This window comes from Triticum aestivum, chromosome 1D, assembly GCF_018294505.1.
Source record: "Triticum aestivum cultivar Chinese Spring chromosome 1D, IWGSC CS RefSeq v2.1, whole genome shotgun sequence".
NCBI lineage: Eukaryota > Viridiplantae > Streptophyta > Magnoliopsida > Poales > Poaceae > Triticum > Triticum aestivum.
In genome coordinates this window covers 142,942,063-142,964,487 of record NC_057796.1, presented here as the reverse complement: position 1 = coordinate 142,964,487, position 22,425 = coordinate 142,942,063, and the positions used below count along the sequence as shown (strand labels likewise).

Genomic DNA, 22,425 nt, shown 5'->3' with positions numbered 1-22,425 from the left:
GCATGTAAATTACTTCGAATCGGCCTATGCACGTAATTAGATGCATGATTGAACAAACTAGGGCTGGCTGATAGAGTATACTCATTGAACGATTTAGTAACACCATATGAATTATTTGCATCTACAGTAGGGAATTGGGTATTCATATTACCTTTGTAGATTGCAAACCCTAGATGACGATCTCTTCGTAGCAAGAACGGGCTGGAGACCGTTCAAAGCTTCGATCCCCAACGGAGTCACCAAAAAGTGTGTTCGCACACGAAGACGTCACCGTGTACCTCCAACGCCGAGGGTGATGCACCGCAGCTCGCGTCGAAGGAGATCCGACCGGCAGCGCGATACGCAGGATAGCCGACAGATGCTTTTGTAGACCTGAAGCCCCGCTTGCTCGGGAGGGACCCCGTCAGGGCTCGCGTTGGCTATGGGCTGCTCCAGGTCGATTCGCTCGCCCCAAGAGCCTCGTGGATCCGCAGCCCTCCAGCATGAAGGACTAGCCGTCACCCCTTAGGTATATAAGAGGGGGCTGGACTTCCCGTGCAAGGAAAAGGCTTGGATTCACGTCCAAAACCCTAGTCAAATTCGGATTGGTTTTTGTCAGAACTTTCCAAAACTGTTCGGTCTAAAACTGGCCCAAAAACAATCTTGACCGTTTCGATGAGACGAACAACTTTCATGTTGAACGTTTTTTCATCAGAGGTCATCTCGAGGGTCAAATCGCTCGCGCAAAACAGCTAATTATTCACGCAGCACATCAGACATACCCACATATGTGTCTGGTTCCGGGCGTCATATTTTTTTGCTCACTGGAGGGTCGCACTGTGCGGGCTCTAACTTTTGCATATGACCTTGGATTGGGACGATCTTTATATCAAAATCAATCGCTTCGACGAGACGAAGACAATTCATGTAGATCAGTTTTCCATATATATGGGGCCGTCTTGGGGTGTAATCATCCGAAAAGTGTTCTGGATACAAAATCTCAGTACTTTGAACACAACTTCGGCCTTAGAGATGAGATCGGATGGCTATGACCCACATATCAAAGTTTCTCCTTTCGATGATACGAAACTTTATTACTTTGAGAACTTTTCCATTTGAGGCCTTCTTAATTATGTTTTTGTCAATGCCAAGATCTGGTGTCAACAAACCTCGATGCAAGCTTTAACACTGATCCGGATGACTCTAAGTCACAAACCGGATACATATTTATATTGAGTGGTGGAGCTATAAGTTGGTGTAGTTCCAAACAGAGCGTCGTTGCGGGATCTACGTGCGAAGCGGAGTACATAATTGCTTTAGAAGCAGCAAATGAAGGAGTCTGGATGAAGGAGTTCATATCCGATCTAGGTGCCATACCTAGTGCATCGGGTCCAATAAAATCTTTTGTGAAAATACTGGTGCAATTGCCTTAGTAAAGGAATCCAGATTTCACAAGAGAACCAAGCACATCAAGAGATGCTTCAATTCCATCCGCGATCAAGTCAAGGAGGGAGACATAGAGATTTGCAAGATATATACAGATCTGAATGTTGCAGGCCCGTTGACTAAGCCTCTCTCACGAACAAAACATGATCAGCACCAAGACTCCATGGGTGTTAGAATCATTACTATGTAATCTAGATTATTGAATCTAGTGCAAGTGGGAGACTGAAGGAAATATGCCCTAGAGGCAATAATAAAGTTGTTATTTATATTTCCTTATATGATGATAAATGTTTATTATTCATGCTAGAATTGTATTAACCGGAAACTTAGTACATGTATGAATACATAGACAATCAGAGTGTCCCTAGTATGCCTCTACTTGACTAGCTCATTAATCAAAGATGGTTAAGTTTCCTAGCCATAGACATGTGTTGCCATTTGATGAACGTGATCACATCACTAGAGAATGATGTGATGGACAAGACCCATCCGTTAGCTTAGCATTAATGATCGTTTAGTTTTTCTGCTATTGCTTTCTTCATGACTTATACATGTTCCTCAGACTATGAGATTATGCAACTCCCGAATTCCGGAGGAACACCTTGTGTGCTATCAAACGTCACAACATAACTGGGTGATTATAAAGATGCTCTACGGGTGTCTCTGATAGTGTTTGTTGAGTTGGCATAGATCGAGATTAGGATTTGTCACTCCATGTATCGGAGAGGTATCTCTGGGCCTCTCGGTAATGCATATCACTATAAGCCTTGCAAGCAATGTGGCTAATGAGTTAGTCACAGGATGATGCATTACAGAATGAGTAAAGAGACTTGCCAGTAACGAGATTGAACTAGGTATGATGATATCGACGATCGAATCTCAGGCAAGTAACATACCGATGACAAAGGGAACAACGTATGTTGTTATGCGGTTTGACCGATAAAGATCTTCATAGAATATGTAGGAGCCAATATGAGCATCCAGGTTCTGGTATTGGTTGTTGACCAGAGATTGTCTCGGTCATGTCTACATAGTTCTCGAACCCGTAGGGTCCGCACGCTTAACGTTCGATGACGATTTGTATTATGAGTTATGTCATTTGATGAACGAAGATTGTTCGGAGTCCCGGATGAGATCACGGACATGACGAGGAGTCTAAAAATGGTCGAGACATAAATATTGATATATTGGACGATATTATTCGGACACCGGATGAGTTCCGAGAGGTACCGGATAATTATCAAAGTGTCGGAGGGTTATCGGAACCCCTCGGGGAACTAATGGGCCTCGATGGGCCTTAGTGGGAAGAGAGGAAGGGCCAGGAGGTGCTGGCCGCGCCCCCTCCCTTGGGTCCGAATTGGACTAGGGGAAGGGGGTGGCGCCCCCCTTTCCTTCCCTTCCCCCTCTTCTTTCCTTCGTCCCCCTCTTCCTTAGGTGGAAACCTACTAGGACTTGGAGTCCTAGTAGGATTCCCCTCTCCTGGCGCGCCCTAGGACGCCCGGCCGGCCTCCCCTCCCCTCCTTTATATACAAGGGCAAGGGGGCACCATAGAACACACAAGTTTCTCTTAACCGTGTGCGGTGCCCCCTCCACAGTTACACACCTCGGTCATATCGTCGTAGTGCTTAGGCGAAGCCCTGCGCCAGTAACTTCATCATCACCGTCGCCACGTCGTCCTGCTGACTGAACTCTCCCTCAGCCTCAACTAGATCAAGAGTTCGAGGGATGTCACCGAGATGAACGTGTGCTGATCGCGGAGGTGTCATACGTTCGGTACTTGAATCGGTTGGATCGCGAAGACGTTCGACTACATCAACCGCGTTACTAAACACTTCCGCTTTTAGTCTACGAGGGTACATGGACACACTCTCCCCTCTCGTTGCTATGCATCTCCTAGATGGATCTGAAGGAAATATGCCCTAGAGGCAATAATAAAGTTATTATTTATTTCCTTATATCATGATAAATGTTTATTACTCATGCTAGAATTGTATTAACCGGAAACTTAGTACATGTGTGAATACATAGACAAACATAGTATCACTAGTATGCCTCTACTTGACTAGCTCGTTAATCGAAGATGGTTGAGTTTCCTAGCCATGGACATGAGTTGTCATTTGATTAACGAGATCACATCATTAGGAGAATGATGTGATTGACTTGACCCATTCCGTTAGCTTAGCACTTGATCGTTTAGTATGTTGCTATTGCTTTCTTCATGACTTATACATGTTCCTATGACTATGAGATTATGCAACTCCCGTTTACCGGAGGAACACTTTGTGTGCTACCAAACGTCACAACGTAACTGGGTGATTATAAAGGTGCTCTACAGGTGTCTCCGAAGGTACTTGTTGGGTTTGCGTATTTCGAGATTAGGATTTGTCACTCCGATTGTCGGAGAGGTATCTCTGGGCCCACTCGGTAATGCACATCACTATAAGCCTTGCAAGCATTGTAACTAATGAGTTAGTTACGGGATGATGTATTACGAAACAAGTAAAGAGACTTGCCAGTAACGAGATTGAACTAGGTATTGAGATACCGACGATCGAATCTCGGGCAAGTAACATACCGGTGACAAAGGGAACAACGTATGCTGTTATGCGGTTTGACCGATAAAGATCTTCGTAGAATATGTGGGAGCCAATATGAGCATCCAGGTTCCGCTATTGGTTATTGACCGGAGACGTGTCTCGGTCATGTCTACATAGTTCTTGAACCCGTAGGGTCCGCACGTTTAAAGTTTGATGACGGTTATATTATGAGTTTATGTGTTTTGATGTACCGAAGATAGTTCGGAGTCCCGGATGTTATCACGGACATGACGGGGAGTCTCGAAATGGTCGAGACATAAAGATTGATATATTGGAAGCCTATATTTGGATATCGGAAGTGTTCCGGGTGAAATCGGGATTTTACCGGAGTACCGGGGGTTACCGGAACACCCCCGGGGGTTTAATGGGCCTACATGGGCCTTAGTGGAGAAGAGGAGGGGCGGCCAGGGCAGGCCGCGCGCCCCCTCCCCCTCTAGTCCGAATTGGACAAGGAGGGGGGCGGCGCCCCCCTTTCCTTCCTCTCTCCCTCCTCCTTCCCCGTTCTCCTACTCCAACTAGGAAAGGAGGGAGTCCTACTCCCGGTGGGAGTAGGACTCCTCCTGGCGTGCCTCCTCCTAGCCGGCCGCCTCTCCCTCCCTTGCTCCTTTATATACGGGGGCAGGGGGAACCCCATAGACACAACAATTGATCTCTTGATCTCTTAGCCGTGTGCGGTGCCCCCCTCCACCATAATCCACCTCGATAATATCGTAGCGGTGCTTAGGCGAAGCCCTGCGTCGGTAGAACATCATCATCGTCACCACGCCATCGTGCTGACGGAACTCTCCCTCAAAGCTCGGCTGGATCGGAGTTCGAGGGACGTCATCGAGCTGAACGTGTGCAGAACTTGGAGGTGCTGTGCGTTCGGTACTTGATCGGTCGGATCGTGAAGACGTACGACTACTGTTGGGGAACGTAGCAATAATTCAAAATTTTCTACGCATCACCAAGATCAATGGGGTTTACTAGCAACGAAAGGGGAGGAGTGCATCTACATACCCTTGTAGATCGCGAGCGGAAGCGTTCAAGAGAACGGGGTTGATGGAGTCGTACTCGTCGTGATCCAAATCACCGATGATCCAAGCGCCGAATGGACAGCACCTCCGCGTTCAACACACGTACGGAGCGGTGACGTCTCCCACGCCTTGATCCAGCAAGGAGGAGGGAGAGGTTGAGGAAGAAGGCTCCAACAGCAGCACGACGGCGTGGTGGTGGTGGAGTGACAGTTCTCCGGTAGGGCTTCGCCAAGCTCGCGCGGAGGAGGAGAGGTGTTGGGGAGGGGAGGGGCTGTGCCTTGGATGTCGTGTTGCAGCCCTCCCCTCACCCCTCTATTTATAGGGAGAAGGAGGAAGGGGGCCGGCCCCTCTAGATGGGATCTAGAGGGGGGGCGGCCAAGGGGGAGGTGGCTTGCCCCCCAAGCAAGGGGGGCGCCCCCTTTAGGGTTCCCCAAAACCCTAGGCGCATGGGCCCTAGGGGGTTTGGCGCCCCAGCCCACTTAGGGGCTGGTTCCCTTCCACCTACAGCCCATAAGGCCCTCCGGGGCAGGTGGACCCTCCCGGTGGACCCCCGGAACCCCTTCGGTGGTCCCGGCACAATACCGGCATACCCCCGAACACTTCCGGTGACCGTATGGTGACTTCCCATATATAAATCTTTACCTCCGGACCATTCCGGAACTCCTCGTGACGTCCGGGATCTCATCCGGGACTCCGAACAACATTCGGTAATCACATACAAACCTTCCTTATAACCCTAGCGTCATCGAACCTTAAGTGTGTAGACCCTACGGGTTCGGGAATCATGCAGACATGACCGAGACACCTCTCTAGCCAATAACCAACAGCGGGATCTGGATACCCATGTTGTCTCCCACATGTTCCACGATGATCTCATCGGATGAACCACGATGTCGAGGATTCAAGCAATCCCGTATACAATTCCCTTTATCAATCGGTACGTTACTTGCCCGAGATTCGATCGTCGGTATCCCAATACCTCGTTCAATCTCGTTACCGGCAAGTCACTTTACTCGTTCCGTAATGCATGATCCCGTGACTAACTACTTAGTCACATTGAGCTCATTATGATGATGCAATACCGAGTGGGCCCAGAGATACCTCTCCGTCATACGGAGTGACAAATCCCAGTCTCGATCCGTGCCAACCCAACAGACACTTTCGGAGATACCTGTAGTGCACCCTTATAGCCACCCAGTTACATTGTGACGTTTGGTACACCCAAAGCATTCCTACGGTGTCCGGGAGTTGCACGATCTCATGGTCTAAGGAAATGATACTTGACATTAGAAAAGCTTTAGCAAACGAACTACACGATCTAGTGCTATGCTTAGGATTTGGGTCTTGTCCATCACATCATTCTCCTAATGATGTGATCCCGTTATCAATGACATCCAATGTCCATGGTCAGGAAACCGTAACCATCTATTGATCAACGAGCTAGTCAACTAGAGGCTCACTAGGGACACGTTATGGTATATGTGTTCACACATGTATTACGATTTCCGGATAACACAATTATAGCATGAACAATAGACAATTATCATGATCAAGGAAATATAATAATAACCATTTTATTATTGCCTCTAGGGCATATTTCCAACAACTACATCAACCGCGTTGTGCTAACGCTTCCGCTTTCGGTCTACGAGGGTACGTGGACAACACTCTCCCCTCTCGTTGTTATGCATCACCATGATCCTGTGTGTGCGTAGGAATTTTTTTTGAAATTACTACGTTCCCCAATAGTGGCATCCGAGCCAGGTTTTATGCGTAGATGTTATATGCACGAGTAGAACACAAGTGAGTTGTGGGTGATATAAGTCATACTGCTTACCAGCATGTCATACTTTGGTTCGGCGGTATTGTTGGATGAAGCGGCCCGGACCGACATTATGCGTACGCTTACGTGAGACTGGTTCAACCGACGTGCTTTGCACACAGGTGGCTGGCGGATGTCAGTTTCTCCAACTTTAGTTGAACCGAGTGTGGCTACGCCCGGTCCTTGAGAAGGTTAAAACAGCACTAACTTGACAAACTATCGTTGTGGTTTTGATGCGTAGTTAAGAACGGTTCTTGCTCAGCCCGTAGCAGCCACGTAAAACTTGCGGCAACAAAGTAGAGGACGTCTAACTTGTTTTTGCAGGGCATGTTGTGATGTGATATGGTCAAGACGTGATGAGATATAAGTTGTTGTATGAGATGATCATGTTTTGTTGAAGTTATCGACAACTGGCAGAAGCCTTATGGTTGTCTCTTTATTGCATAAGATGCAAGCGCCAAATAATTGCTTTACTTTATCGCTATGCGATAGCAATAGTTGCAAGAGCAATAGTTGGCGAGACGACCATGTGACGACACATTGATATAGATCAAGATGATGGAGATCATGGTGTCATGCCGGTGACGATGGAGATCATGACGATGCTTTGGAGATGGAGATCAAAGGCACAAGATGATGATGGTCATATCATGTCACATATTTTGATTGCATGTGATGTTTATCTTTTATACATCTTATTTTGCTTAGTTCGGCGGTAGCTTTATAAGATGATCCCTTACTAAAATTTCAACGTAGAAGTGTTCTCCCTGAGTATGCACCGTTGTGAAAGTTCTTCGTGCTGAGACACGACGTGATGATCGGGTGTGATAGGCTCTACGTTCAAATACAACGGGTGCAAGACAGTTGCACACGCGGAATACTCAGGTTAAACTTGACGAGCCTAGCATATGCAGATATGGCCTCGGAACACTGAGACCGAAAGGTCGAGCGTGAATCATATAGTAGATATGATCAACATAGTGATGTTCACCATTGAAACTACTCCATCTCACGTGATGATCGGACATGGTTTAGTTGATATGGATCACGTGATCACTTAGAGGATTAGAGGGATGTCTACCTAAGTGGGAGTTCTTAAGTAATATGATTAATTGAACTTAAATTTATCATGAACTTAGTCCTAGTAGTATTAGCATATCTATGTTGTAGATCAATAGCTCGCGTTTAGCTCCCCTGTTTTATTTTCATATGTTCCTAGAGAAAACTAAGTTGAAAGATGTTAGTAGCAATGATGCGGACTTGGTCCGTGATCTGAGGATTAACCTCATTGCTGCACAGAAGTATTATGTCCTTGATGCACCGCTAGGTGACAGAACTATTGCAGGAGCAGATGCAGACGTTATGAACGTTTTGACAAAAGCTTGGTATGATGACTACTTGATAGTTTAGTGCACCATGCTTTACGGCTTAGAACCGGGACTTCAAAAATGTTTTGAACGCCACGGAGCATATAAGATGTTCCAAGAGTTGAAATTGGTATTTCATACTCGTGCCCATGTCGAGAGGTATGATACCTCTGACAGTACTTTGCCAATATGATGGAGGAGAATATCTCAACCAGTGAGCATGTGCTCAGATTGTCTGAGTACTACAATTACTTGAATCAAGTGGGAGTTAATCTTCCAGATAAGATAGTAATTGATAAAGTTCTCTAGTCACTATCACCAAGTTAATAGAACTTCGTGATGAACTATAATATGCAAGGGATGACGAAAGTAATTCCCGAGCTCTTCGCGATGCTGAGATCGGCGAAGGTAGAAATCAAGAGAAGAGCATCAAGTGTTGATGGTTAACAAGATCACTATTTTCAAGAAAAGGGCAAAGGGAAAGAAGGGGAACTTCAAGAAGAATGGCAAGCAAGTTGCTGCTCAAGTGAAGAAGCCCAAGTTTGGACCTAAGCCTGATACTGAGTGCTTCTACGGCAAAAAGGGCTGGTCACTGGAAGCGGAACTACCCCAAATAATTGGCGGATAAGAAGGATGGCAAAGTGAACAAAAGTATATTTGATATACATGTTATTGATGTGTACTTTACTAGTGTTTATAGCAACCGCTCGGTACTTGATACTGGTTCAGTTGCTAAAGAGTAGTAACTCGAAACGGGAGTTGCATAATGAACAGAAACTAGTTAAGGATGAAGTGACGATGTGTATTGGAAGTGGTTCCAAGATTGATATGATCATCATCGCATACTCCCTATACTTTCGGGATTAGTGTTGAACCTAAATAAGTGTTATTTGGTGTTTGCGTTGAGCATGAATATGATTTGATCATGTTCATTGCAATACGGTTATTCATTTAAGTTAGAGAATAATTGTTGTTCTGTTTACATGAATAAAACCTTATATGGCTACACACCCAATGAAAATGGTTCATTGGATCTCGATAGTAGTGATACACATATTCATAATATTGAAGCCAAAAGATGCAAAGTTAATAATGATAGTGCAACTTATTTGTGGCACTGCCGTTTAGGTCATATTGGTGTAAAGAGCATGAAGAAACTCCATGCTGATGGGCTTTTGGAATCACTTGATTACGAATCACTTGATGCTTGCGAACCATGCCTCTTGTGGAAGATGACTAAAACGCCGTTCTCTGGAACAATGGAGCGAGCAACAGATTTGCTGGAAATCATACATACTGATGTATGTGGTCCGATGAATATTGAGGCTCGTGGCAGGTATCGTTATTTTATGACCTTCACAGATGATTTGAGCAGATATGGGTATATCTACTTGATGAAACATAAAGTCTGAAACATTTGAAAAGTTCATATAATTTCAGAGTGAAGTGGAAAATCATCGTAACAAGAAAATAAAGTTTCTACGATCTGATCGTGAAGGAGAATATTTGAGTTACGAGTTTGGTCTTCATTTGAAACAATGCAGAATAGTTTCGCAACTCACGCCACCTGGAACACCACAACGTAATGGTGTGTCCAGACGTCATAACCATACTTTATTAGATATGGTGCGATCTATGATGTTTCTTACCAATCTACCACTATCATTTTGGGGTTATGCATTAGAGACAACTGCATTCACGTTAAAAAGGGCACCATCTAAATCCATTGAGATGACACCTTATGAACTGTGGTTTGGCAAGAAACCAAAGTTATCGTTTCTTAAAGTTTGGGGTTGCGATGCTTATGTGAAAAAAATTCAACATGATAAGCTTGAACCCAAATCGGAGAAATGCATCTTCATAGGATACCCAAAGGAGACTATTGGGTATATCTTCTATCACAGATCCGAAGGCAAATTCGTAGCTAAGAATGGATCCTTTCTAGAGAAGGAGTTTCTCTCGAAAGAAGTGAGTGGGAGGAAAGTAGAACTTGATGAGGTAACTGTACCTGCTCCCTTATTGGAAAGTAGTTCATCACAGAAACCGGTTCCTGTGACACCTACACCAATTAGTGAGGAAGCTAATGATAATGATCATGAAACTTCAGATCAAGTTAATACCGAACCTCGAAGGTCAACCAGAGTAAGATCCGCACCAGAGTGGTACGGTAATCCTGTTCTGGAGGTCATGTTACTTGACCATGACGAACCTACGAACTATGAGGAAGCGATGATGAGCCCAGATTCCGCAAAATGGCTTGAGGCCATGAAATCTGAGATGTGATCCATGTATGAGAATAAAGTATGGACTTTGATTGACTTGCCCGATGATTGGTGAGCCATTGAGATTAAATGGATCCTCAAGAGGAAGACAAACACTGATAGTAGTGTTACTATCTACAAAGCTAGAATTGTCGCAAAAAGGTTTTCGACAAGTTCAAGGTGTTGACTACGATGAGAGTTTCTCATTCGTATCTATGCTTAAGTCTGTCCGAATCATGTTAGCAATTGCCGCATTTTATGAAATCTGGCAAATGGATAAACAAAACTGCAATCCTTAATGGATTTATTAAAGAAGAGTTGTATATGATGCAACAAGAAGGTTTTGTCAATCCTAAAGGTGCTAACAAAATATGCAAGCTCCAGCGATCCATCTATGGACTAGGGCAAGCATCTCGGAGTTGGAATATACACTTTGATAAATTGATCAAAGCATATAGTTTTATACAGACTTGAGGTGAAGCCTGTATTTACAAGAAAGTGAGTAGGAGCACTACAACATTTCTGATAAGTATATGTGAATGACATATTGTTGATCGGAAATAATGTAGAATTATTCTGCAAAGCATAAAGGAGTGTTTGAAAGGAGTTTTTCAAAGAAAGACCTCGGTGAAGCTTCTTACATATTGAGCATCAAGATCTATAGAGATAGATCAAGACGCTTGATAAGTTTTTTCAATGAGTATGTACCTTGACAAGATTTTGAAGTAGTTCAAAATGGAACAGTCAAAGAAAGAGTTCTTGCCTGTGTTACAAGGTGTGAAATTGAGTAAGACTCAAAGCCCAACCACGGCAGAAGATAGAAAGAGAATGAAAGTCATTCCTTATGCCTCAGCCATAGGTTCTATAAAGTATGCCATGCTGTGTACCAAATCTATTGTATACCCTACACTGATTTTGCAAGGGAGTACAATAGTGATCTAGGAGTAGATCACTGGACAGCGGTCAAAATTATCCTTGGTGGAATAAGGATATGTTTCTCGATTATGGAGGTGACAAAAAGGTTCGTCGTAAAGGGTTACGTCGATGCAAGTTTTGACACTGATCTAGATGACTCTAAGTCTCAATCTGGATACATATTAAAAGTAGGAGCAATTAGCTAGAGTAGCTCTGTGCAGAGCATTGTTGACATAGAAATTTGCAAAATACATACGGATCTGAATGTGGCAGACCTGTTGACTAAACTTCTCTCACAAGCAAAACATGATCACACCTTAGTACTCTTTGCATGTTAATCACATAGCGATGTGAACTAGATTATTGACTCTAGTAAACCCTTTGGGTGTTGGTCACATGACGATGTGAACTATGGGTGTTAATCACATGGTGATGTGAACTATTGGTGTTAAATCACATGGTGATGTGAACTAGATTATTGACTCTAGTGCAAGTGGGAGACTGAAGGAAATATGCGCTAGAGGCAATAATAAAGTTATTATTTATTTCCTTATATCATGATAAATGTTTATTATTCATGCTATAATTGTATTAACCGGAAACTTAGTACATGTGTGAATACATAGACAAACATAGTATCACTAGTATGCCTCTACTTGACTAGCTCGTTAATCGAAGATGGTTGAGTTTCCTAGCCATGGACATGAGTTGTCATTTGATTAACGGGATCACATCATTAGGAAAATGATGTGATTGACTTGACCCATTCCATTAGCTTAGCACTTGATCGTTTAGTATGTTGCTATTGCTTTCTTCATGACTTATACATGTTCCTATGACTATGAGATTATGCAACTCCCGTTTACCGGAGGAACGCTTTGTGTGCTACCAAACGTCACAACGTAACTGGGTGATTATAAAGGTGCTCTACAGGTGTCTCCGAAGGTACTTGTTGGGTTGGCGTATTTCGAGATTAGGATTTGTCACTCCGATTGTCGGAGAGGTATCTCTGGGCCCACTCGGTAATGCACATCACTATAAGCTTTGCAAGCATTGTAACTAATGAGTTAGTTACGGGATGATGTATTACGGAACGAGTAAAGAGACTTGCCAGTAACGAGATTGAACTAGGTATTGAGATACCGACGATCGAATCTCGGGCAAGTAACATACCGGTGACAAAGGGAACAACGTATACTGTTATGCGGTTTGACCGATAAAGATCTTCGTAGAATATGTGGGAGCTAATATGAGCATCCAGGTTCCGCTATTGGTTATTGACCGGAGACGTGTCTCGGTCATGTCTACATAGTTCTCGAACCCGTAGGGTCCGCACGCTTAAAGTTTGATGACGGTTATATTATGAGTGTATGTGTTTTGATGTACCGAAGATAGTTCGGAGTCCCGGATGTGATCACGGACATGACGAGGAGTCTCGAAATGGTTGAGACATAAAGATTGATATATTGGAAGCCTATATTTGGATATCGGAAGTGTTCCGGGTGAAATCGGGATTTTACCGGAGTACCGGGGGTTACCGGAACCCCCCGGGGGTTTAATGGGCCTACATGGGCCTTAGTGGAGAAGAGGAGGGGCGGCCAGGGCAGGCCGCACACCCTTCCCCCTCTAGTCCGAATTGGACAAGGAGGGGCGCGGCGCCCCCCTTTCCTTCCTCTCTCCCTCCTCCTTCCCCCTTCTCCTACTCCAACTAGGAAAGGAGGGAGTCCTACTCCCGGTGGGAGTAGGACTCCTCCTGGCGCGCCTCCTCCTGGCCGGCCGCCTCTCCCTCCCTTGCTCCTTTATATACGGGGGCAGGGGCACCCCATAGACACAACAATTGATCTCTTGATCTCTTAGCCGTGTGCGGTGCCCCCCTCCACCATAATCCACCTCGATAATATCGTAGCGGTGCTTAGGCGAAGCCCTGCGTCGATAGAACGTCATCATCGTCACCACGCCATCGTGCTAATGGAACTCTCCCTCAAAGCTCGGCTGGATCGGAGTTCAAGGGACATCATCGAGCTGAACGTGTGCTGAACTCGGAGGTGCCGTGCGTTCGGTACTTGATCGGTCGGATCGTGAAGACGTACGACTACATCAACCGCGTTGTGCTAACGCTTCCGCTTTCGGTCTACGAGGGTACGTGGACAACACTCTCCCCTCTCGTTGCTATGCATCACCATGATCCTGTGTGTGTGTAGGATTTTTTTTGAAATTACTACGTTCCCCAATAGGATCTTGCGTGATCATAGGTAAAATTTTGAAATACTGCGTTCCCCAACACCCCCCATATGGGCTGGCCAAATTGGAGTAGAAAAGGGGAAGGAGGAAAGGAAAAAGGGAATAGGATTCCCCCTTCCCCCTCTTCCCTTCCTACTCCGAATAGGAATAGGAAAGGTGGGAGGCCGAATTGGGAGGACCCCAAGTAGGATTCCTCCTACTTGGGGCGCCCCTTGGCTTCCTCTCCTCCCCTCCAACCTATATATATGTGGGGGAGGCGCCGCTAGAAGATACACCAACATTTGTTAGCCGTGTGCGGCGCCCCCCTCCACAGTTTATGCCTCCAGTCATACTCACGTAGTGCTTAGGCGAAGCCCTGCGCGGATTACTTCACCATCATTGTCACCACGTCGTCGTGCTGACGGAACTCTCCCTCGACACTTTGCTGGATTAAGAGTTCGAGGGACGTCATCGAGCTGAACGTGTGCAGAACTCGGAGGTGCCGTACGTTCGGTGCTTGATTGGTCGGAACGAGAAGAAGTTCGACTACATCAACCGTGTTTTCAAACGCTTCCGCTTTCGGTCTACGAGGGTACGTGGACACACACTCCCCCTCTCATTGCTATGCATCTCCTAGATAGATCTTGCGTGAGCGTAGGATTTTTTTTTTGAAATTGCATGCTACGTTTCCCTAACAGGGGGGTGGAGATTAGTTAAGGAAACAGACCGCGTAATAGGCCCGTAAAAGTCCGTTGGTTTACAATTTTCGATAACAAAATAACTTTTGCTTCAGTACAATCACCAAAACACATCAACGAACGAGATCTATCTTTACCCCTTCATAGTAAAGGGAGGATGGTCTTGAAGGAAATATGCCCTAGAGGCAATAATAAAGTTGTTATTTATATTTCCTATATCATGATAAATGTTTATTATTCATGCTAGAATTGTATTAACCAGAAACTTAGTACATCTATGAATACATAGACAAAACAGAGTGTCCCTAGTATGCCTCTACTTGACTAGCTCGTTAATCAAAGATGGTTAAGTTTCCTAACCATAGACATGTGTTGTCATTTGATGAACGGGATCACATCATTAGAGAATGATGTGATGGACAAGACCCATCCATTAGCTTAGCATAATGATCGTTTAGTTTTATTGCTATTGCTTTCTTCATGACTTATACATATTCCTCTGACTATGAGATTATGCAACTCCCGAATACCGGAGAAATACTTTGTATGCTATCAAACGTCACAACGTAACTGGGTGATTATAAAGATGCTCTACAGGTGTCTCCGAAGGTGTTTGTTGAGTTGGCATAGATCGAGATTAGGATTTGTCACTCCGTGTATCGGAGAGGTATCTCTGGGCCCTCTCGGTAATGCACATCACTATAAGCCTTGCAAGCAATGTGACTAATGAGTTAGTTACCGGATGATGCATTACGGAACGAGTAAAGAGACTTGCCGGTAACGAGATTGAACTAGGTATGATGATACCCACGATCGAATCTCGGGAAGTAACATACCGATGACAAAGGGAATGACGTATGTTGTTATGCGGTTCGACCAATAAAGATCTTCGTAGAATATGTAGGAGCCAATATGAGCATCCAGGTTCCGCTATTGGTTATTGACCGGAGATGTATCTCGGTCATGTCTACATAGTTCTCGAACCCGTAGGGTCCGCACGCTTAACGTTCGATGATGATTTGTGTTATGAGTTATGTGTTTTGGTGACCGAAGTTTGTTCGGAGTCCCGGATGAGATCACGGACATGACGAGGAGTCTCGAAATGGTCGAGAGGTAAAAATTGATATATTGTAAGGTTATATACGGACACCGGAATGGTTCCGAAAAAGATCGGGGATTTTTCGGAGTACCGGGAGGTTACCGAACCCCCCCCCCCCCGGGGGAAAGTTAATGGGCCTATTGGGCCATACTGGAGAGAGGGAGGCTGCCACAGGAGGTGCCCCCCCCCCAAGCCCAATCCGAATTGGACAAGGGGTGGGGGGCGCGCCCCCTTTCCTTCTCCCTCTCCCCCCTTTCCCCTTTCCCCTCTCCGTTGGAAGGAAGGAGGGGGGGCGAATCCTACTTGGACTAGGAGTCCAAGTAGGACTTCCCCCTTGGCGTTCCCCTCCTAGGCCGCCGGCCTCCTCCTCCCCCCTTTATATACGGGGGCGGGGGCACCCTAAAGGCACACCAAGATTTGTCTTAGCCGTGTGCGGTGCCCCCTTCCACAGTTTACTCCTCCGGTCATAGCGTCGTAGTGCTTAGGCGAAGCCCTGCGGGGATCACATCACCATCACCGTCACTACGCCGTCGTGTTGATGGAACTCTCCCTCGACCCTCTACTGGATCAAGAGTTTGAGGGACGTCATCGAGCTGAACGTGTGCTGAACTCGGAGGTGTCGTACGTTCGGTACTTGGATCGGTTGGATCGTGAAGACGTTCGACTACATCAACCGCGTTAACATAACGCTTCCGCTTTCGGTCTACGAGGGTACGTGGACACACTCTTCCCGTCTCGTTGCTATGCATCTCCTAGATAGATCTTGCGTGATCGTAGGAATTTTTTTGAATTACTACGTTCCCCAACAGGTCTTTCTAGAAAATACATCGCGGAGATCTGTTACGTTCTATGTCCGCGTTAGGCCGGCCCATTAGTATTTACTGTATCACAGATCGAAAAAAAAAATCAGGCTTCAAACCCAAGACCTCCTACAGTTGTATACTTCCTCCGTCCTTAAAAGAGTGTACTTCTAACTTTATTGGGGTCAAACTATCTCAAAGTTTGACCGAGTTTGTGCAAAAATATGTCAATGCTTGTGAAACCAAATAGGTATATGACGAAAATATATTTTATCATGAATCTAATGCTACTAATTTGATGGCATAAATGTTGGTCTGTTATTGTATAAATATGGTCAGATATAAAAAAATTTTTGACTTTCAACGCAGTTAAAAGTACAACTTTTTTAAGACAGAAGGAGTACTTTAATAGCCACCAGGACAAACACGACTTGGTTACACATAACTAGCGCGGTATATTATCACAAAGAATGGCCGCACTGTAGGAGTTTTTTTTATAGAAATGCTGTAGCAGATCGAAATTAGTACTGTACAACCGGGGCAGACACTGTAGCACGAATAGAAACACTATAGCATATCGAGATTATTTGAATGGGGGTATTGTAGCTAAAGTCCTTTTTTATAGCTCAAAAATACTAATGTTTTTTTCATCATCAAAATATATTTTGAAAACATGAATATTTTTAAAAATATGAATATTTTTTTCGAAATTTGAACTTCTTTTGGAAACATGATTTTTTTTTTCAAATTTGAGAACATTTTTTTAGGAAACATATTTTGATTTTGTAAATATTTTTCAAATTTTAAGGACATTTTTCTGAAAGTGCAAGCATTTTTTCCAAAAGTCAAGTAATTTATTTTTGAAATTTTTCTTGAAAATATAAAGAATTTTGTAAAATTACCGAACATATTTTTCAAAATGCAAACCTAATTTTCGAGCATTATTCTAAAAATAGAAACTTTTTTCAAGTTTACGAATATTTTCTCAAATTTATTAACATTTTCTGAAAAAATTTCTTATTTTCTACGGCCTGAGCATTTTTTTCATTTTTTTTCGTTTTTCTACTCCTTTTGTTTATTCACTTTTCTACTTTTTAAATTTATTATTCTTTGTGAAACTTTTTCAAAAAATAAAAAATTGTTTGGCATAGCAGAAAATGTTCTTGTTTTCAATTATTCTTTGCAATTTTAAAAATTGTTCTAGAATTTCATAAAACGTTCTTGTTGTCGATTTTTTTGTTCACAAATTTAAGAAATTTATGGGTTTCAAAAAAGTTGATATTTTTTATAAAAGTACGTGGTTTGCAATTTTTGTTCAAAATTTTCATCATTTTTTTGGAAATTTGTTTACAATTTTAGAAAAAGTATTCAAGTTTGTAAAAATCTCATGCACATTTTGAAGTTCCAAAATTGTTGGCAAATTTCAAGAAATTTTCAGGACAAAAGACAATGCTCATGCTGATTGATAATGATCGGAAATTATAAATACACTCATCTAAACTAGTGTTTTTAGGACTATGGATAATTGACCCAACTGTTGGAAATCTCAGGACAGACCCCAACTTTTGCAAGCAAGTGGCCATGCCCATTTTAGGCATCCATGTCTGTTTGAATGACTTCTGACACCGTATGCACGTTGTGACATCTTCTGCCATTAATCGGCCTTTTTTCACCTGGAAAACTTTAGAAATGCGAAACTCGGCAAAAGCCAAATAATTTGGCATGGTGCCTTGAATTGGTCATACAAGACCATGAAAAAAAGGGGTCACTTAAGGGATGTCGAGAAATTAGGTGCTCCCAAAAAGATCCTTCTGGCCTATGTGAACACTCTCCATTGAACATGGTATTTCTTTGAAAATATCAGGACTGGCCTAATTTTTGCAAGCAAGTGGGCATGCTCATATTAGGCATCCCTGCCAGGTCTGAATGACTTCTAACACCGTATGCACGTTGCGACATGTTCTGCCATTAATTGTCCTTTCTTCGCCGATAAAACTCCAGGAACTGTATAACTTGTTGAAACCCAAATAACTTGCCATGATGCCTTGAATTGGTCATATGAGGCCCTTGAAAATAATTGGGGTCATTTCAAAGGATGTCGAGAAACAACAAGCTCTCAGACGGAGCCTTCTGTCCACCCCCCCCCCCCCCCCGAAGCAACTTCGTTTGACATGGTCTACTTTCGCAAATCTTTGAAATGATCCCAACTTTTTGCCATTAGGTGGGCATGTCCCTCATAGGCATTCATGACAGGTTTGAACAATTTCTGACACCGTATTCAAGTTGCGACATGTCCAGCCTTTTTTCCGCGTTTTCTGACTGAGAAAACTCCAGAAAAATATAAAAATTGACGAAAACCAACACAACTTGTCATGGTGCCTTGAATTGGTCATGCAAGGTCATGAAAAAATTAAGGCCATTTTAAGGATGTCGAAAAACCACGTGCTCTCAGACGGACCCTTCTGGCCAACCTGAACACCCTCCGTTGAACATGGTGTTTTTACGGACATTGTTGAAATTACCCTAAATTTTCCACTAGGTGGACATGCCCATGGTAGGCATCCATGGCAGGTTTGAACAACTTCCGGCACAATATGCAAATTGCGACATGTCTAGCAATTTATCGACTTTTTTGATCGAGAAAACTCTAGAAAATGCAAAACTTGTCGAAAACCCAACCAACTTTGCTTGGTGCCTTGAATTGGTCATACAAGGCCATGAAAAAATATTGGGGGCATAGATGCCTACCATGGACATGCCACCTGCTCGCAAAAGTTGGGGTCATTTCAAGAATGTCCAAAAAAAACACCATGTTCAATGTAGCGTGCCCGTGTAGGCATCCATGCTAGGTGTGAAGGAAAAAGGTGTTTAAAATCATAATTTATATAGGTACTAATTGTCATTTTAATTTTTTAGCATAACTAATAAATACAAAATGATAAAATTGAAAAATAGCGAATGCTTTTTTCTAAAAGCATTTAATAAACATTTAAAGGAAAAATAATTTAAAATCATAATTCTAGAACGGTTACTTAAAACTGTTATTTTGGTATTTCAATTTTTTGAACAGGTTTCAAAAAGAATAATAAAGTTTAAAAAGGAGAAAAAAATAAATTAATGAAAAAAAGAAGAAAATGAAAACATAGAGAAGAAAGAAAAAAACTCAGGCCTTGCCCAACTAAACGGCGGCAGCACTCCTGTCGGGCGCCTATTGGAATTTGTTCAGAAATTCAAAAATGTTCCCATTTAGAAAAACAAATGTTCACAAATTCAAAAAATGTTTGGGAAAAATTTAGAACACCTTTTTGATTTCATCTTCTGTTCGCATTTCTGAAAAATATTTTGAAATTTAAATTTTTGTTCATGTTCTCCGAAAATGTTTGTTATATTGTTTCGAAGAAGGGACTTGTTTCATCGGTAACACGGAGAACACATCTCACAATTTACAGCCAAACACAACAACAACAGCAAAAAACCTAATCGATTTACTTGCCAATGTACAACCAAGGATTACAATGTCCCCAACTCAGATCAAGACAGGCACACACGGCGTCAAAAAGATTGGAGGTCACCTTCCCGTGACACGGCCTATGTAACTTACTAAGCATATTACATACCAAAACACGCAGGCACACACGCACACGGAATTGTATGAAGGCGTGGTTCACACGTAGAGAGAGAAAGCGGACGGACGTATGGTGTAGTTTAGTCATGGAGGATCATCATGTGTGTGTGTTAATAACAGTAGTTAAGTTAATAGACCATGTCGTCGCGGACGACGCTGGCGAGAGGCGGGTACGCGTAGGGTCCCTTGAGCCAGGTGTTGGCGATGAAGCGGTAGGGCGCCTCGGTGAGGTGGATGCCGTCCCAGCTGACGTGCGCGTCGGGGTCGTCGCACACCGTGGCGCCGGGCAGCCCGCACGACGAGCTCATGTTGTAGTTGTACGGGCCGCCGCCGCCGCAGCACGCCCTCAGGGCGCCCCTCTTGTACCCTGCATCAGTTGCCCACATATCTTCGTTATTACAACATTACTACACATTATCTTAGGCAATACTCTGTTCTTTCCGCTCTGCTTTACTTTAGTGATCTAAATGTTCTTATATTCCTTTAACGGAGGGGGTAGTACTTAATTAAAGTTGTCTTTGCGTAATGAGTGAGCGTGCGCCGTGTTAATCAGTACTAAGATCAGGTCAGTGAGGTAAAGCAGATGGCATTTGTGTCCCTACTAATGGGGCGGAGATTAAGCCGATGCAGTGCCAGGTTGGCCTGAGCATGGATGGAACCCGGTGTTAGTGTTGTGCCAAGCTAGCAGATACCACCAGCAGTGCGTGAGGAACAGCTATGCGTGCGTGTTGCGTGTTGCGTGTCGCGTGTTGGCAGGTGAAGTCACAACGATGTTGCTCTGGCCTCTGACACAGGCGTATCTACAACGCCATCACTCCCCACTGTCCTACTCCGAGGAAGGAACACCAGCCTTGTTGCCCTGGCCCTGTCCGAGATCCCCGCGCGACGCACAAAACTACCAAAAGGAAGGTGCACACTGCTTCCCACAGTCACCGCCCGCGCCGGTCTGCGGAACTGACATGCTAGCGCGTGACCAGCCCTGAGAGGCTGAACCTGGAACTAACACCCACAAAGGTGGCCGGTGCCCCCTTCCCCATTGAAACAGAGGAGAGCAGAGCACCCAGGAAGCAAGTAGGAATCAATCAATCAAATCAAAGGAGGAAAAGGAGGCCGAGGCTGACCGTAGAGGTGAGGCGTGCGGGCGAACTGGATGTAGGGGGTGTAGTAGTCGGCGTAGATGATGCGGGCGTCCGGGCGGCGGCGCTGGAGCTGGTCGAGCGCGATGCGGAGCATGGCGTTGTGGTAGAGGGCCACGCTGTTGAACTTCTTGAGGCAGCCGGTGCGCGGGTCGTAGTCGCTGCGGTCCTCGGACGCGTACATGGTGAGCGTGATGGGGATGCACCCGGCGGGGAGGTTGCCCGGCACCACCACGTGCCGCGCGCCCTCGTCCAGGACCGCCTCGATGCCGCCGATCATCGACTCCACCACCTTGGGCACCATCTCCGTCTTCACCTTGTCCAGGCTCCACTCCGCCTTCCACGCGAAGCTGTAGTCGTTGCCGCCGAACTCGCCGAACACGAAAAGAGCCTTGCCGAAAAACTCCTTGCACTCTGCACAGAATGAGTTGGTTTTTTTTGTTGTTTTCATTTCAAGAAACGGACAAGAAAACTGGAGCACAACCGATGTCTCCTTGTTGTTTACTAGCGGCGCTAATTACCATACCTTGCGGGGAGGAGCAGACGGTCTCCTTGACCTCCTGGAACCACTCGAGCTGGCACTTCATGGAGGTGTTGAACGGCGGGATGCTCCACACGTTGTTGTCCCGGAAGTACTTGAGCTCCAGAGCGGTGGCGCCCATCACCGCGAAGTTGGCGCCCTGGCTGAAGTTGGTGCCCTTGTTCGCCGACGGAGGCAGCAGCGGCACTCCCAACGCCTCGGCTGCACGCACACATCAATCAATCAGTCAACCCAACCATCCATCCGATTCAGCAACTCACGTGTAAACAAACATCCGATCGATCGACGGCCGAGCAGGCGAGTACGTACCCAGGAAGTCGATGACGAGGCGGCCGTTGGAGCAGCGGGCGTAGGGCGGCGGGAACTTGGGCATGTTGGGCAGCTTGCCGGAGTTGATGATGACGAAGTTGCCCGTGTCGGAGAAGGAGTCGCCGAAGCTGAATATGGCGTTGTAGTACTGCGGCAGCGGGGCCGCCGCCGCCACCGCCACGGCCGAAGCGGCGGCCAGACACAGGAGGATGCACCACGACGACGGCGTCCTCTCCATGGTCGCCACCAAAGTTGGCCCCTCACCAAACAGCGTGCGTGCGTGCGGGAGAAAGAAGAGAGGGGGGGGGGGGGGGGGGGGGGGGGGGCATTGGACGTCTAAAAGAGGGTGGTTAGGGGATTGTTATATAGCACGGCACATGGATTACCACTTACTACTACTACCACAAGGGCGGTGGTGGTAATTATGCCGCCTTGTTTATAAAACACCTTCCTCTTCTCGATGGGTGGCCTATGATGGGCTAAGCTATGGGAAGGAAGGAAGCAAGGATGGATGGATGAATGGAGATTTATTTGTTTGTTTAGGTTGTACTTCCTCCATTCCTAAATATAAGTTTTTATAGAGATTTTCACTAT

At 45.0% G+C, this 22,425-nt stretch overlaps 1 protein-coding gene across 1 annotated transcript; it reads right to left on the bottom strand.

The window, feature by feature from the left end:
- Positions 1-19,684: 19,684 nt before the first annotated feature.
- On the bottom strand, positions 19,685-22,140 carry LOC123180780 (GDSL esterase/lipase At5g45910). Its single transcript, XM_044592911.1, has 4 exons — positions 21,832-22,140; positions 21,508-21,723; positions 20,967-21,395; positions 19,685-20,212 (listed from the first exon to the last, which is right to left on the bottom strand). The coding sequence occupies exons 1-4, from the start codon at positions 22,067-22,069 to the stop codon at positions 19,974-19,976; spliced, it is 1,122 nt and encodes a 373-aa protein (XP_044448846.1). The 5' UTR covers positions 22,070-22,140; the 3' UTR covers positions 19,685-19,973.
- Between the last annotated feature and the right edge of the window lie 285 nt (positions 22,141-22,425).

Coding starts and splice junctions, on each gene's coding strand:
- LOC123180780 (XM_044592911.1), bottom strand. CDS start 22,069: ATGGAGAGGACGCCGTCGTCGTGGTGCATCCTCCTGTGTCTGGCCGCC. Junction 21,724..21,831: donor CCTCGTCATCGACTTCCTGG/GTACGTACTCGC, acceptor GTGTGCGTGCAG/CCGAGGCGTTGGGAGTGCCG. Junction 21,396..21,507: donor CGTCTGCTCCTCCCCGCAAG/GTATGGTAATTA, acceptor CATTCTGTGCAG/AGTGCAAGGAGTTTTTCGGC.